General features: G+C 36.3%; 1 protein-coding gene across 1 annotated transcript in view; it reads right to left on the bottom strand.

Annotated features, from left to right (window-relative positions):
• Positions 1-5,660: 5,660 nt before the first annotated feature.
• Positions 5,661-18,356, bottom strand: part of PIAS1 (protein inhibitor of activated STAT 1) — a gene marked incomplete at both ends in the record, with an annotated part of 85,894 nt that continues 73,198 nt past the window's right edge. The window contains 6 exons of the mRNA XM_084239764.1: positions 5,661-5,957; positions 6,442-6,479; positions 8,377-8,519; positions 12,096-12,276; positions 12,994-13,124; positions 14,696-14,856. Coding sequence (XP_084095890.1) covers positions 5,661-5,957; positions 6,442-6,479; positions 8,377-8,519; positions 12,096-12,276; positions 12,994-13,124; positions 14,696-14,856 — 951 coding nt within the window. The remainder of the gene's footprint in view (positions 5,958-6,441; positions 6,480-8,376; positions 8,520-12,095; positions 12,277-12,993; positions 13,125-14,695; positions 14,857-18,356) is intronic.

Below are 18,356 nucleotides of genomic sequence, written 5' to 3'. Positions count from 1 at the left end.
GGGTCACTTAGAAATTCTTCCCATCTCAACACAAAATGACATGGCTCGGGATAGCCACTCACACACAGAGGCTAGGGTGAAAACAATAAAACAAGCAGCTTTGGTTAAAGTGGGCACAGTGATCTGACTTTACAGCCCACATCACAGGAGACCAGATGTGACCCATGCTCACTGAAGCAGAGCAGTGCTGGGGAGAGGGGGGAGCCCTTTCTGTTGTTCCTGCCAGAACGCTGAGCCCCCTCTCCCATTTTCAGAGATTGGGGAGCCTAGGATGGTCCAGTCAACTGGGCCGAATTGATCAAGCCATTTCCTCAGGACTAATGGAAAGTAGGGATGTAGCAGGCCATGGCCCTGGTAGAGAGCCCTGGCACGATCGTAGGTGTACTGGTCCTGCTGAGGAGCTTTTCTAGCTCAACAGGGTTTTTAAAAGTTAGAGAACCAGGAGGTGCCAGGCTGGTGCTGCCCATACACTCATGGCCTTTGTGGATCCATCCATGGTAGTGCAGCCCTAAAAAGGGGTGGGATCACACAGCAGTGTATGTGGAGGGGGCCGAGGGGAGGCACAGGGCACTAAATACAGAGTTTTATCCTTGTATCAAAATTGGCCCTTGCAGCTTTGTCTGATGGTGCCTGAGTGGCTAAAGCAAAATAAAACCAAATTAAGAGGAAGGTGTACCTTGGAGGTTATACAAAACACAAATCTAAGGGCTGGGCACAGGGGAAACTGCAGGGGACAGTACAGTCTGGGTGCAATGTGTGCCGCATGATGCTGTGTTGCTTCCACCATCCCACAAAGGAGAGGTTGATTTTCCCAAGTTTAACTGTCAGCCGAGTGAGTAGGAAATCCTGAGTTGCAGAGAAGTAATAGGAGGTGTGGGGGTGTTGGTGGTAAATGATCCCAACACCAAGTAAGTGAAGAAGTGAAGTTATAATCATCTAGCTGGGGAGCTTCTCAACATACTGTGGGGGCCGGGTAGGGGGGAGAGAGGCACACCCAGGTTTTGTTGGGTCTGAGGCTTATGGGACCTGGTGGTCTTCTTTAGGAATACAAAAATAGAAACAATTGCTAGGGCTGCTCCTAGGATCCAGGTAAAGGCTGGAGCTAATGAGGGGCCCTTGTGCCCCAACTTCATTACCTTCATGGAAAATGACCAGCCCCCACCCAAGAGCTAGTTCGACTTTGGTGCCCCAGAGAGAACTGCTCTAGTTCACTTTCAGGCAAGGTTAGAGAGCACGAGAAGTAACTCTTTGTGGATGTTAGGAAGTGTTCCAGCCAATTTGACAGGAGATATTTAGGATTTAGATGGGACAAAAAGTTCTGGGTTATGATAATGAAGGTAAACCCCTCGAAGTGATTTTTGTCTCTATATGTCACTGAACGGTCTTAGTTTTAAAGTTTAAAAGTCAGTTTTACTAATCTCATTTGCCTAACAGGAATCTTCAGTATAGCTTGCCAGAAACACAGTGTGGCGTGGACATTAGAACCTGGGCCCACTCCCCTGCCTCAGGGTTCCTAATTAGGCTGCTCCTTGCCGAGGAGTCTAAGCTCCAGTGTGGCATTCGGATTTAAACCTCTACCCCAGGAAAGGCTTTTACACTACCCCATGTCCCAGTTTCATGCTCATTCCTGAAATTCCAGCTGGCTTACCTAGTACCTAGTGTTGTTTACAAAAAAGGCCACAGTACTCTTAGAGCACTCACACTGCAGATAAGCAAACAGATTTAAAACTAAACAGATGCTGTGGTTCATTACAAAGCTAGCCATATTTCAATAAGAAAGGGGAATGATGGTGTATATTCATTACTTACCTCAAAGCATGGTGCAAGAGAATGAGTTACTTAGTCATGCTTTGAAATCTCTGGATGAAAGGTGCTTTGGAAGCACAAAGCATTATCACTTTTCACAGGGACTGTCCCCTTGTATACCCAGCAGTATATTTTACAGAAGACAAATTAACTGAAGGCTTTTCTTTTATTACATCTAAAGAGCTCTACATAAACAGGTAACATTCAATAGGTAAACAATTTTTTTTCAATGCATGTAATAAATATTTTCACTTGGTACTTTTATACAAACTGACATTGGTCTACTATACATTTTTAAAAGCCATTTTACTGGTTTGGCATGCGGTATGGAAATCCTAAGAGAAAGTTTTAAGGCAATGAATCACAGATTTAAGTTCATGGAATTTATGGTAACTTTTATATCTGTTTATATACATTTTCCCCTTTGTTAATTAAACAATTAACAGCAGCACACTCTGGGACCACCAGCTATTCTCCCTCCCTCGTTCCGAAATCTAAGCTTTGTGTTTTTTAAATAAAAAAGAAAACAAAAACAGAATTCAACATGTATAGATAAAGCAATATTCTTACTGAAATAATTCCAAATGTGCTTAAAGTCTTGAAGATCTTAAAAGTGTTTTATGTATTTAAAGTTGGAGTTGTTTAGAAAACAATGTTCTTCCCAAAATTATTAAAGTTGGGATATAGGATCCAATTCGGACACCTGACTCAAAAGGACCATCTGCCAAGAAATCACATTTTAGTAGCCAAAGCGAATCTTTCCTAAGTCAGTAATGATATTGAACTGTGATGTCTATGTTAAAAGCAGCCGAAAATTTTAATGTTCAAAACATATTAGTCAACCAAGTGTGGCCTGGTTAAGGTTCAGATCATTTTAAAAAGATGTGTCTAATGCCCACAAAGTAACCAGCAGCCACTTCAACTCTGCTAGTCCAAGTTACTTATCAAAGGCGTGTGCATGTATGTTTCTACACACACGCTCACACACAGTTCTGTATAGAAGCACAAACACATGCCACACTATTATGAAAGATCAGGCAAGACGGGCGGTGGCAACTTGCTGAAAGACTCTGAGAATTGCTCTTTGTCCATAGACAGCACGTCAATGTCGGCATGGGAGGGTGATTGAGGGTAGGCTAAAGAAAAAAAAGAGATGAAATGACTATGTGCTTTATTTTTTTTTTTAATATATAAGATAAAGATGCAGTGCTTGACTCTACTAGCATAATTACAGATCATGAAAGTCTGACTGACTGAGATCGATCCCGAGACCAACAGAATGACAGCCGCTACTAACGTAACATTTTGGAAGGTCAACAACTGCAGGTAACAAACACCTTAGTGGAATGAGCTAAAATAAAAAGACAACTGAATGGTTATTTTCTCTTGGAGACATGACCAAAACCACTAGACAGACATTTATTTCTTCCTATTACGTGTTCTTCCCTTAGGTATGGTATAATGCAGGATGCTGAGGGAAATGAACCCTCACTTAAAACTGGGCTGAAGAAAGTAGAGGGATGGGTTTTCAACTGGATCACTCAAAGAGTTTGGAATTAGGTATCAAACATAAAGTGATTGATCAGAATTTTCAGACCACTAACCATGACAGAAAAAAAAACCAAAACAAACCAGAAATAAAGAAAACTATTCATATTTTATCTTAGGTAGCTGAATTACTAGAAATGTTTCCTATTACAATGTGAAATAAGGAGAAACTCCCCACAATTTATGTAATTTCTATCCCAATCTGAATTTAGACACAAATTATAACACTATTAGTATTAGCCTAAGTTAATATGGCAAAAACAGTTCTTAAAGTATTTACCATAACACAAATTCCTTTTAAAACTTAACTATCTCCTGTTTTAACCAACAATGAAGATTTTTATTGCAAATTGTTTAGTGACTATAACTCAGCCATGTATGTGTGGAATACACATGCGTAGGGGAAGACTATAATAACTCACTGTCACTCACACACATTTGTCTATAAATACATATATACACACACACATATACATATCAACACCAACTTGTTTTTCAAAATTCAAGTCAACAATTTAGTGGCAGAGATGCTGTAAAAACAGGTATTATTTTTCGATGCCACATAGTCATGAGAACTGTTAATTTTATCATACAACTGAAGATACAGCCATCTTGAATTCTACCTGGATTAAAGTAGGTCATTTTGTTACCACTGCAAGGTTAAAATGATAATTTTATACACAAAGGTGGTCCTTCATCAACTCTGAGAATAATAACAGCTGTGAAATAAAAATCCAGTCTGGAAAACTGGTAATCATTATGCTCCTTCTTTATCTTTTCTGTTAATTAAACCTGCTAAACCTTTCATTTAACTAAAAAATATCTTCCACACCTTCAAGTATTACCTGAAGAATGGAACAGCTTCTCTGATGAGGATTTTGGAACACAACTAGAACCACTTTTCCTTCTCTTCAATCTTTACTCATTTCCTGAAAAACAGTTTTCAATATATTTACATGTTCCATTATTAGTAAGAATAGATCAGACTGATCCATAAACTCTAAAAACAAAGAACTTTCCTATGTCATGCTTGTCTTTAAAAAGTAAAGAAAAACTAAAACAAGCTATAGCTAGGCTAAGAAAATAAGTATACTCAGAACTAGTGAGTAAAAAAGACTAAGGATCAAGCCCATTTTGAATTTCAACTGTTTATCAGATAGATTTCTACAGATTGATATTTGTGGTGCACTGTATTTTCTAAACAATTTACTTTTAGGACAACTGTCTTTCTTTTTTGAGGTGATGTAACTGTACCTCTGTCAGCTGTACAAGACATCCAACAGGGCTCTCTAAGCTGTTTTTACTGCCTACTTTGGTATGAAGATCTTACAGGAACACTTGTTACCCTATGGCCAAAAAAGCAGGTCTTCACAGACTTGGTTTAAATACATAATACTGGCAATCCAAATTTAGAATAAGGAACTAAAGTGTATTATTCACAGGCCTGTTAAACCTACTTCTTACCCAGACAGCTTTACTCCAATCTCTAAAACATATTCTCAGGGGGTATCTAGCAAATAAGAGAATATGTGATGGAGAACATGCAATTGGGATAGTCAATAAAGATGCTCATATGTGAATTCAAGACCTTCAAAGCACTTTGAAAGAAGCAAGCAACTGATTTATCAACTGAATGCAAACTTGAGAGAAGAAACAGTAATGACAGAAAAATACACAGACACACACACCGAACACACACACCCACAAGCTATGTTCTGAAAATACATAGGGAATGCAGTTGGACAGATGAGATTTATAACTTAAGGCTGGATAAAATATGCACACACACAAACAGATTCCAAGTCTGTCATTTTTAGAAAATGGAAATTAAAACTATCCCCCCCGAACCCCCTCCCCACAACAAAGAAAAGCCCACAATTTAAAACGTCATACATGCAATTCCTTTCCTGTTATTGCAAATAAAATAATGCCATTGAAGTAAAATTAAACCAAAACCATAGGACAAATGATGAAAAAAAAAAAGTCTTCAGAATCCAGAAAAAATGAACTGAAGGTTGTTTGTGGGTACTTGTTTTTTTTTTCTTTTTTTCTTTTCTTTTCTTTTTTTTTGTTTTTTTTTAAAACAAGTGTTTTTTCAGACAGGCAGTCTTAGATTTATATACAAAAGTAAAACTGAAAATATAGTTTTGTTCTCTGTACATTTCTTTTAATTTTTTCCCTAAAAAAAGGAAAAAAAACACGCTTGTGTACGTTTCTAAACAGAATAAGGTAAAACAGCACAAAGTTCTCTTCTTTCTGCCAAGTTCATTTAATCTGGGGTGGGGTGGGAGCAGCAGGGGCAGGGATCAGTCTAACGAAATAATGTCTGGTATGATGCCGAAGATGGACGCCGTGTCCGTGCTGCTCCTATTTGCGACGGTGTGGCTATGGCTCTCCCTTAGGCTGTTGGAGGACACGAGGCTGCTGTTACTGCCACTACTGCTTCCATTGGTGGTTGGCAGAGAAGTGCTGCCTCCCGCACTTAACTGATCGAGAAACATCTGCGAGGAGGAGGTATATGGGAAAAACCGAGACGGGTGCAAGAGTTCTTGATCATCTGAAACAGCTGCTGCTGCAGCAGCCAGGAGGGAGGTGTTATAATGCTGGGAAGGAGACAAAAGACAAAAAAATGCTAAGTACTACTTATAAATTAATAAATTTTCTTTTCAGCAGAATAAAGTCCTAAATTTAACCAACTCCAAGTAGCTGATGTTTCTGAAATAGTGACTAAGACATTTTTCAAAAGGTCTTGTGTAACTATTGCAATATTGACTTTGAGGGACATTTCTGCATCTGTGAAATTTGGAGGGAAAAAAACCAAACTTATTGCTTTTTAATTTGTATTGGAAGCAATTCTCAAAAGGCAACAGACATTGTGCTAACTATACGCTCAGGCACTGCTGAAACAAAGGGATTTTTATTTGAATTTTAAAAACCTTAACAGTAATGGGTATGACTACTCTGAATTTTCTAAGGGAATTTCTTGGCTTTCCTTGGGTACATATTATACTTTTAACGTACAATTAAAACAGCAGCAATTTTTCAAAAAAAAAAAAAAAAAAGCAGTAATTTTTTCATATAACATACCTGATTGTCTCCTGATAAGAAAGGAAAGAAATCTAATCCTGTGGGAGAAAAATTATTTTAGTTTGGAAAAACAAACAAGAAACAAAGAAAACCCCCTCCCAAATGCTCCAGTATTGCAAAAACAAATATAAATCTTAAATGCCAATTCTAAATTCATTTAGAATTTTATTTAAACATGAAGAGTTGAGTTTGGACTTTGCAACCATTTGCCTTCCCCGTGAGCCCTTGTGTGGCAAGTGGACCCTCACTGCCCTGCTTACATCATTCTAACACCCATCCCTTAAATAGGGTCATAGCACTCTTCACAAAAATCTCTCACTGACTCCTCTGAAGTTACCGTTCAGTATATCTAATTTACTCCTCACAGGCACTCATGAAATATGTAATTATTTTTGGCCTCATTTTGAAGATGACAGTTTGAAGTTGAAAGAAACAAAGTTGTTAACACAGACTCTCTTTCTCCAATTTGCCCACTTGCTAACAATATCTCTACCAGGTTCTAACTCAGAGATTCTCTAGTATTATTAAAGAGGAGGATAGATCTGAGGGGTGTCAGATTGTTGGGATGGCAGCTATTCTAGAAAATGATTCCCAGCAGCCTGGGAGTCACTGCCAACATGTCCCTCCCAATTCACTTTCTTGGCCATATTGCCCAATGTGTAATGTAACCAAGAGCAAGTTAACCAATGTGATTGAATGACTCATTATGACAGCTAACCTTGAGGCAAAGTACAACAAGCAGATGTAGATAAAAATACGATACCAACACAAATATACTGGGATCCACTCACTATCTACATGAGTAAAGATCCTAACGTGAGGATTTGCAAAATGCGGTTCCTGACTGTGACATCTGGCAGTGGCTGAAAAGCAGGACCATAATGTCTAATAGAGCAGTTATTAGTTTCATGATGTGTCTATCTAAATTTACTAAGATTGAGTAAAATGAAAAATTCACTTCTTTGGTCACATTACCCCCCTCTTTCAAATGCTCCACATCTGTATTTGGCTAATGGCTACTGTGTTGGCCAATCTAGATTAGAACACTGTCCTCATTGCAGGAAGTTCTATCAGAGTTGAAATAGGGTTTTCTTAACAATCAATAAGAAGCCACTCAACTATCCCAGTTATATTTTTGTATTAAATTTTCTACAACAAGCATACACACACACACACACATATACACACACACATCTCTCTTCATAATATAAAAAAGTCCTTAAATCATATGGGTAATATACAAATTAATAAATTATAAATTTATTTAAGTAATAAATTCTTTTTTATAATGTAAATGATTAATACGAACTCAAAATACATTGTACAAATGAGTACACTGACATTTCATACTACTTTTGAAAAGAAGGATCAGGTTCACTAGAACAAAAATTAAGATTTTCCCACATCTTTTTTTAGCATTATCTAAGAGATAGGTAATTATAGTATAATTACCCACAACACCTGCTGTATTATAACTTGGATCAGGTAATAAAAAACTTTTCATAAATATCAAAATTCAAAACAACATATTGGAAGTTATCCAAAAACAACTTGCAGACTACTTTAAGCTCATGAAACTTTTGTGAGTGTCGCACTAATTTTACCATCAGTGGTAAAATACTGGCTCTTGAAGGTACAATCAAGGAATTGGATCAATATTATTTATGACCACAGTACATATTTACATAATATAAATATAATATTTGTATATATTATAAATTATATATTTTATATATTATGAGTTAAACATATTTTATATATTATATGTATATAAATATATGTTTATACAGATAGAAATATACTATGTATTTCTCCCAGATCCTGGTTCCAAGCACCTGTTTTCCCAGTCTTTCAATTCTTTTTTAGGTCCACCCAGAAGACTATGTGGATCAAAGGCATTCATAATGCTATGATAGTAAAGAACCAGTGACTCACCTTGTAAGTCATAAGGCATGGGTGTCATGTGGAAAGGATGCCTGTAGTCTTGGATGAGGGAGGTATTAATGTAGCTTGTGTCTACAGCAGGGAGGCTTGGGGTGCGGGACACTGGAGATGCTTGATGTGGAAGACTTAATATGCTAGAAGGAGGAAAGGTGTGCATAATTTTCATATGTCAGTTGAACTTTTATGCTTAACAAAGGGGTTGTATCTCACAATAAGCCCTAGTTCTTGAGCGGGAAATGAAAACAAAGACAAGCAAAGCAATATATAATTTGGACTATCCACAATCATCAGCAAGATAAGAAATGCTCCAAAATGAACAGGTGGTGGAGAGTTTCTAAAGGGAGAATAGTACTACTGAAGAAGAAAAAAGAACAAAAAAAGAGGAACTCTGAAAGAAAAGAGTGAAATGTTTAGCTAAGTAGTCCTATCTTTTTTACCAAAAATTAAGGAAAAAAACAAATAAAAAGAAGAAAGGAAGGAAAAAGAAAAGGAAGAACTGAACTGAAATGATGGAAGAATTCTATACTCCTAAGTGTAAATAAGAGGGTCCTATGTTCCCCTAACCATACAAGAGGTTAATAGGCAAGGAGGTTACAGAAAATAGAGAAAAGAGGCCATATTTTGCTTTTAAAAGTTCTTGTAAACTAGCTGGGGTGTGGAGATGTAATTTCAAAGGTACTGAATATTTTAAAAGATGCCATGGTTGGTTTCCAGGAATAGAGTTCCAGTTAGGACCACCTACCACATTTTTATAAATGGGATATGAAGCATGAAATACACTCTTCCATCTACCTCATAAAAATGTTTCATCTAATGGAAACTTAATTAAACCTCTTACATCTATAAAAAGTACTGTTTTCCATTAGCTATCTCCTCTGACAATGCCTAAGGGATTACAAGAGAGGAAAAAAGCAGTTGGAATGCTTATCTTTGAAAACATCTTGGTATAGAGCAAACAGCAAAGGAAATTTCTGGATGAATACTAAACAGTGCTCACTTCAGTGGCTAAAGAGAGCAAAATGTTTTACATTCACTTATGTTTGCCTCCTTCTAATTCCTGGCTGGCTCCATTTCTTTCAATTTTATAATATTCTGAAATTCATTCCCCCCTTTATACTACACAATTAACACAGACAATCTGTTAGGTTTAGGTTTCTATTTATTTGCTAGTCATCATTACATAAAGGCCCTCAGTACTGAATATGGCATTATCCTTCTTCTAAAAAAGCCATAAACTTTGAGGATACTTGTTTTTATCTGAAAATAGAGAAAGGTTTGGTATTTGCAAATACTGTATCTGGGCTCAATTAGTCACTGGGAAGCTCAGGAAGTAGTTAGTGCATCTAATGTAATTTCCCAAACATAATAAACACAGCTATTTTTGGAGAAACAGCAGAGTAAATATCCAAAGAACTATTAGATTTCTAAACAAAAGTTTCTTTTAAGGAAAAATGTACAGTCAGATAGTAAAATTATTACATAGTTTATATATATGAGGCTATTTTTAATATCCTAAAGAGTAGAGGTAAAAAATATCTTAGAATCAAAATTCTAATGCCAACTTTTCTCTCACGCAGATTTGTAAAATAATTTGACTTTATGACAAGGTGAGACTTGTTGGGTAACAGCCATCAAGGTGGGCTTTCAACAGAGGTACATGTTCATACAACAGAAATAAAAATAGAATTAGTATTTAAAGGTTCATTTGTTTACTGCTTTTAACGTCTTTATTTCTGTCTATATGCTGATAAGCTACTCTAGATCGAAAATACCAACCTGTATAACATGTTTAGATTCCTAAAAGAGCTGAAGTGCTCAAACGAGGAGTTACATTTACCATGAGTGTGCTCATTAACTGTTGCAGTTTTATTTTTCAAATAATGACAAATACATTCAAACAGAAGATTTTTTTAATCTCCACACTATCAAACTTGAAAATGCTTTGACTCTAAGTAGGGAAAAACCTGTCCCTGGCCTAGTGTTAAACTTTTCTCACGAACTTTGGAATCTATTAATAGTGCCTTCTGAGGATTTTACTTCTCTCACTTCAAGTACTGCTTTTTGGAAGGTGATTTTGTTTTTTTTAAGATTTATTTTTATTTATGCATATAAGAACTAGGGTATAGGCCAGAGGTGTGGGGGTTCGGGGGGAGTGGGAGAGGATTCACCAGAGACAGAATGGGAAGCAGAACAGGCAAATCTACTGAGATACACTGCTGAAGGAAGCAGAGAGCGAGACAGGGCAGGTCTGCCATGCCATGTGGGTTAGCTCCTGGCTGGGGATCGAATTCATGCTGCAGTGGTTGGTGACAGCTTGCTACTGCTGAGATTTTAAACCCTGTGCCACCAGGGAGGCCCTGGAAGAAGGTCCTGGAAGGAGATTTTTTGAATAACTCCTATTCAATTGTAGCAGGCCATGTAATTCTTCTGAAATGTACCCTAAAATGGGTACCTTTAGTGTGCCACAATTATGCTCAGCAAAACATGAAATCTTGCTGAGAATCCTCAATGTGTCCATACGACTAACAGTCTGTTTAAGGATCCAGCTAGAAATGCAGCAGTTTAAACTTTGGTGGGATCTATCTGAAGCCTATATTTCTTTTGGCTTAAAAGAAAAATGAATGGGAAATCCCAAATGTACCTAGGTGCACCTTTGATTAGTACTACATAAACATAGCTACCGTCAGCTAACCATCTCTATAGTTTTGAACGTCCTTTTCTTTCCCTGATAGGCATGAAAGAAAGGAATAATGCAATGGAAAAACTGATACTGACAAACGTAAAAATAAAAATCCAGCACTCTTTGGTAAAAATAATATAACTTGTAAGTTGTAACAGTTGTGCTTATTTTATAATATTTTTGTTGGTTACTGGATAAATCTCTGCAAACAAACAAAAAAGAATCCAGCTAGAGTTAGCTACATGCTACCATCCCCTACAATATATCAAACTCTTTAAGATTAGGACTGTACTCACTCATTTTATTGGCACCATGTTTGCACACTGTTTTATATCCAGCAGATGATAGTGCTTCATGAACTGAACTGAAGCATAATCAAGGTACATTACTGTTGAGACTAATGTGGAACTTGGGAAACAATTGTGCAAAAATAGAAAGCATTGTGTACAGCAAGTCACAATGACTTAGAAGTCTAAGTCATCTTGAATTCTTTCTTTGCCAGATGCACACATTCTGAGGCAGGTTTAAGCATTCAATTGGTCTTCCTCTGCTTTTCATGTGGAACACTCAATTTAGGGTTAAATTATGGCATACATTTTCCAGTTTGAAAAAATATTCTAAGTCCTATGAATAGCATCAGGATCACCTGTGTATTTATTAGAAATACAAATTCTCTCAGTCTCTACTCCTGAACCAAACATCGGGGGGATAGTGCACAATGTGCACTTCAATAAGCCCTCCACATAATTCTGATGTACATGAAAGTTTGAGAACTGTACTAGAATTACCTTTTGAAAAGATGAATACCGTACCGAAATGACTCCCTTAAGGCATTATATGAACCCCTCAAGAACATCACAAACTTGGGGAAAAAGTCAATCTGTTCTTTGACAGTTAAGTTTTATTGTTTTTTTCTGTTTCTTTTTTTAATCTAAGTTTTAAAATCATGCATATTCACTGTATTTGACAGATCTAATCCCATGTAAAGTTAACTTCCACAATTACTTTTTTGTAAGGTCTCAGCGCTTACCCTTTATTATTTAGTGGTGATGTGGGAGACAGAGAAGGACAGGTCCTCTTGGCAGATGGCTCTTCCTCCTCTTCATCAGATGAAGTGTCTATGGTTAGGTCAATCACCTCTACTTTCTTATTTTTATTTGAAGACTGGTGGTGAGAAGTCACCTGATGCTCCAATGTGGAGGTCAAACATCCTGTGAGGGAACGATTAAAAGATAAGACCAAAAAAAACCAATGATACCTTTTTGCTTTTCTCAGTGTGCCTATAGATTAATTTATCAGTTTAAGAGTTTAGATTACAATATTGATGGGCTATAGAGTAGAAGAACAACAGTAGTTTTGTCTCCCTAAGCTTAAAACTATTATTGGTTGCTGAAGGATATTTTGGAAAACAAAAACAAAACTGAGTTAAGTTAACAAAAACAACTGAGTTAAGGCATATGATCAAAATGTATGTCCACTACAGAATAAAAGCAGCCTGAGGGCAGAGACTGTATATATGTTTACGTGCATGGTATCTGATACACTTAGGAAATGTTTTGGTAACATTTAAAAATAGTCAACATCTCCTTCTGGTAAAAACATACCAAAAGCCAAGGAAGAAACATAAATGGAAAAAAATGTTTACTAATAGGTACCAAATTTGTTCAATATCTCAAAGGCTACTATTTCAAATGGATGACTTTACAAATGACTTATTAGGTTATGTTACTTTGAAATCTTATACCACAAAAATTTCAAAATTTTGGCAAAAAAGTGGATTTAAAAGGAGTTTCATTACTTCTGAACATTTAATCAATAATAAATTCTTGAGCTGAGGTTTTTAAAAAAAAATTATGCATCTTAGTATTAAAAAATCAAGGCTTTGAAACATCAAGATTGCCCCACTCTCCAGCAAAACTAACACTCACCATCAACTCCATTGTAAGAGGCAGAAACTTCCTGTACTTCCTTTTTTGATCTCATAGGTGCCCAAGAGCCATCCTCCTTAAATTGTATTTCATCACAGTCTGTACAGTATTTTAGGATTTCCATAAACAAGCTAAAAAAAAAAATTGTCCTTTGAGTATCACATTAATGAAGACAGATTATAATTATTAATGTTCAAGAAATATCCAGGCCTTTTGTTTTATACAAGCATAAATGAGAAAGAAGAAAGTAGGACAGGCAAGTTATATTTGTTCTTGAAAGATAGTATTCAATAGGAATATAATTACTTAAATTATGATACTTTCTGCAAGGACATATTATGTAACCATAAAAAATGAGGTTTTCAATAACATTTACAAAACATGGGAAGAAACCAAGAAAACCCTACATTTTAAAAATAAAAGTCTGAGTGGAGATATTATGGATATTTACTATTTTTACTCTTTATACTTTATATGCTCCAAATCGATAATAAGCATATCTTATTTTATAAACTAAAGCAATACATACAAAAATATGTACTGAATATTAAGTCTCTGATAAATAAGATGTAGATAAGAAAAATGATATTTGCAAAAAATGTATGAAATTAATGGTTATATCCTTAGTTATAATGCTAAATGAAACCAAAGAATAAAAAGTAGTAATATAGTACAATCACAATTATATGAAAACAAAAATCGGACACACAACAGAGCTTTTTATTTTCCTACATTTTCCAGTTTTCTTTAAGTGTGTATGTATATGGCTTTTATAGTAAGAAAAAGTCACAACTGGCAAAGGTATCTAAAACTATATAATATAAAGTGGTAAAATACTCAATCAACATTTTAGTGATCATTGTCATCTCTGAAATATTAAACATAAAACATGTTTACTTTTCCCTACCATGACTGGATGTGACATCTTTTAAGATGTAGGTTACACTTGTATTCCTTATATTACATTCCCTGTGTTAGACCTTTAGACTCCTATATTTTCTCAAATGCACAGCTACATTGCCTTAAATGTTTTGCCAGGGGGTCCAGGAAATATCCTTCTTGTCAAAGTTTATCTTTGTTCACTGGCAAAAAGGAAAAATAAGGAGGTGAGAATATAGGAGAAATTTAGAGGGACATTCTAAGATTTCTGCAAGGACAGAAAAGCATGGGAGTGCTAAAAAATAACTTATTGCTATGATGTTGAAGGTGAACAAGAAAGACAAAGACAAGTATTTCAGAGTGAACAGAAAAATAAATTTGCTATTTGTGCACCGATTAGTTTTAGGACCCTTACAGTGGAGAACAGATATGAAGGAATGTAGAGTGAGAAAATCTTGAAAAAAAAAAAACCAGGCTAACTTCTACTAAAAATCCTAACTTAAACCAGAGTTTCACAATTCTTTCGTTCTTTCTCTATCTGGTCTGCATGTCTGGGGATACAGGGACTCATGTTAGGAACATGTGTAAGCATACCTCACTTAGAATCACTAGTGATTTAAAGAGGAGCTGACAATATTTCTAAAATGACATCAAATTAGAATGGAAAATGTTCACAATCTTAATAATAATTTACTTTGAAAAATACAGGTTTCTAGAATCACAAAAATCCTAAAATTAAGTAACTCAGAATTCCAAATCTGATAACAAATACAGATAATAAGTGTTCATTTCAAGGAACAAGGAAAACCTTTAAATTACATACCCGTCAATAATAAGGTGCTCGTATGGGGCCTTCTTATCACAGACAGGACAAACCCATGTTGGTTTTTTCTCATTCATCTGAATATAAAGAGTTGCATCAAAACACTGCAGATGAGAACATGTAAGGGCCCGACATGGAATTGTCAGCCGCATTTTCCCAAGCTTTAAGAGAGGAAGACAAAGTCAATATTAGAAAATGTTAATCAAAATTAAGGTTTTGATAAAAATTTCCTTGAAATACAATGTGTAAGTGTTCTGTATCAAAGCATATTGTGTTTATTTTTCATAAATATGAAAGAACATTAAACACATTTTCTGTGAAACAACTACAGGTAAAAAATTATAGCTTTTCTTTGGATATTAGTGACTGCAAAAAATCTACAACAAGGATTATTTACCCCTAATCCACTAGGGTTATGAAAGAATATGCCAAATTCTTAAGTGTGTGCATTTTCCTGGAGTGCTTTTACCAAATTCTTATAGTCCCTGATACAGGAAAGTTATTAAACCACTTTACTAGGGATTTGGGAAAAGAAAAAAAGAGTATTATAGTATAGTATATAGTACATAATATTTATTTTCAACCTGGCCTCTGAATGACAGAAATTCACAGGCCAAATGGAATGAAATGAAAACCAACATCCCCTACAATGTTTAGTATGATTATCAAATGGCACTTCTGAGGAAGAAGCTAGGTGTGAGCACCCTGTATTTCTTCCTCTTTGGGTACCATCCCAGGCAATTCAGCAAACACCGCAGGACCTCTAACATCTCAGCATGTTATGAGAATTTCTTTTTTGCCACACACATGTGGCTGAAGGTGACAAAGGCTCACTGTGCCCAATGAGTATCGAAAACTGCTTCACCTGATTCCTGAACTGCTAGCTTTGGCTCAAAGTAGAGAAACTTCCATATAATCCCTAGAGGACACCCTGAATGGTGCAGTGTGATTACCACTCTGCAGTCCCCAGAGGCCACAAGAGTCATAGTATAGAAGTTATCTACTTTCAACAACATTATTTGCTAAATCCAAGAAAAGACTTTCTACATATTTGTGAGCTTGAAAAATATAAAGGTTTGCAAAGGATATGAGTTAAAGAAAAGAGGAAAAAGATTCTTGGCTTAGATGAATTTCAAGGAAATGTGCAATTTCCTAGTCTCCCAAGGAAATTAACTGTCATTTGATTTGAGGCCCTAAATTATTGTTCTGGTACCAATGATTTACCATGCTTCTAGGAAAGGCACTTAACCTTTTGGGCTTCTTTTTATATCTGTAAAATAATACCATTTCCTCCTAACTTCAACAGGATGTGGTGATGAAGAATAAAAAAACAACCCAGAATGTGCTATCAACTGATGAGGAGGGACTCCATCAAAAGTGTGGACAGGAGAGACAGTAAAAACTGATAGGTCCCTTCCCAGTGCTCCCAACTCTGACCTGCACACAAATACATATTTATACATGTCTTTTCCTACTAGAAATATATCAGACTCCTTTCCTTACCCTCTGCACTTGGCAATGAACCTGCAGGAAGATCTCCTGTATAATGAGCAGGCCTACACGTGATCCTAGAGAGCACTTTAGGAGGCAGCCTGGACTATGAGCTTGAGTTAGATCTTAGCCCCACTATTAACTGTGAATCCTACAAGTTAGTCTTCCTAAGTCCCAGTTTTGAAAAATGGGAATAAAAATAGTGCCTATATCTTAGGATTGTGGGGATTCAATTATACTATGTTTATTGCAAATTGCCTGACACAGAGTAAGTACTTAATGTCTTCCAATATTAAAGTACAGACACATATTTGCATGAAGTTGCTTTGTAAGCCAGTAGACCTCCCAAACCTTAGCTCAATCATTCTTCTATTCCATGCTCACAGAGTATTAAATAAATTTATTATTCCCTTTTTACAATTCTATTCAATTGCTATGATTTGATTTACATAGCACCTGATGAAAAGACAAAGAACAAACTAGCACTTATACCAGAAAAATGACTATTTACCATTATCCAAAACACACGGCATTAGTTCAGAAACATTTTCCAAATAGTGATCTGGTGGTGCTAAATTAAATTTTTTTTTTCTATAGTAAATGGAATTATTTTCTTGATTTTTTTTCTTCTTTTTCTTTTTTTTAAAGATTTATTTATTTATTTATTTATTTATTTATACAAGCACTGGGTACAGTCAGAAGTGTGGGAGGACGAGAGAATTCACCAGAGCCAGAGCCAGAGCAGGAAGCAGAGCAGGCAGAAAGACCGAAGCACACTGCTGAGGGGAGCAGCGGGCGGCAGGAGAGGTCTGCCCGCCATGTGGGACCCTCACCCGGTGGCCCGGGATTGAACCGGCGCTGCAGAGGCTGCGGGCAGCTTCGCAACCCAGCGCTCAACCACTGCGCCACCAGGGATGCCCCGCTAAATTAAATTTTTATATTTTAAGTCAGACCTTAACTTACCTGTGAAGTGCAAATTTCTACTGAGTAGGAAATTTTTTTTTACCACTACTGTAATACTAATTAGAGAAATCATAGACTACAAATCCTAGAGAAATACAGTAAAAGTAGAAAAGGTTCATGTATAAGCACTAGTAGGATATTTCTGATAGTTGAAAACAATGAATAAGAAGATTAAAAAAATAAAGACTATTTTAGAATCCAAGCCAAAGGCCACAGAATTTATACTCTGAATAGAAATTTTTGGCCAAAGGTCTTCATCTCATATACCTTTATCTCTATAATGCCCAGCTGTCAATTCCTCTTTTTGGTGAAAGAGCAATTCTCAAGTCCTAATGATTAGCCACACAGACAAGTCTTACAGAGTTTTTAGAAAACTACATAAAACATATAGGAAGGGGACCTCCCCGGTGGCGCAGTGGTTGAGCGCTGAGAAGCAAAGCTTCCCGCAGCCTCTGCAGCGCTGGTTCAATCCCTGGCTGCTCCCCAGCCACCGGAGGAGGGTCCCACATGGCGCGCAGACCTCTCCTGCCGCCCGCTGCTCCCCTCAGCAGTGTACTTCGGTCCTTCTGCCTGCTCTGCTCCCCGCTCTGGCTCTGGTGAATTCTCTCACCCTCCCGCACTTCTGACTGTACCCAGTGCTTGTATAAATAAATAAATAAATCTTTGGGAAAAAAATTAAAAAATAAATGAAAGATTATACCTTTAAAAAAACATATAGGAAGGACACTCATAAATGGGAGTAAGTAGAGCAGGAGTCTGCTTTCAAATGCACTGTTTATTAGCTGTTACACAAATACCTTGCTTCAAAGAATCACAAGTAGCTTTTATATGATAATTTCTTCATATTGCAAAATTTTAAAAACAATCACTAAATTCTAAATATTTGACAACTGGATACTGATTTCTCTAATTTGGTGTCAGGAGAAAAGCTGTGCTTTGCACATCTTCCTCTTGTGTAACTAATTCCACTTTTCACTTTATAAGACATGGTGAATATGTGCATCATTTGCAAAAAAACATTTTGAAAACAACTCCCACGTGAGACTTCTACTGTCACTAACCTTACTATAACATAATACTGCTATTTAGTAACTGATGATACTGCAAGGGAAAATACCTTAGATAGAAGTTTAAACGTATCTAAGCTTATATCAGCAAGATCCAAAATGTGGCAATAAAATATGTATATTGTACATATTAAAAAAGA

The sequence above is a fragment of the Talpa europaea genome (genome assembly GCF_964194135.1).
Source record: "Talpa europaea genome assembly, chromosome: 8".
Classification (NCBI taxonomy): domain Eukaryota; kingdom Metazoa; phylum Chordata; class Mammalia; order Eulipotyphla; family Talpidae; genus Talpa; species Talpa europaea.
The sequence above is the reverse complement of the archived record's forward strand: the minus strand, read 5'-3'. Positions and strand labels throughout refer to the sequence as shown.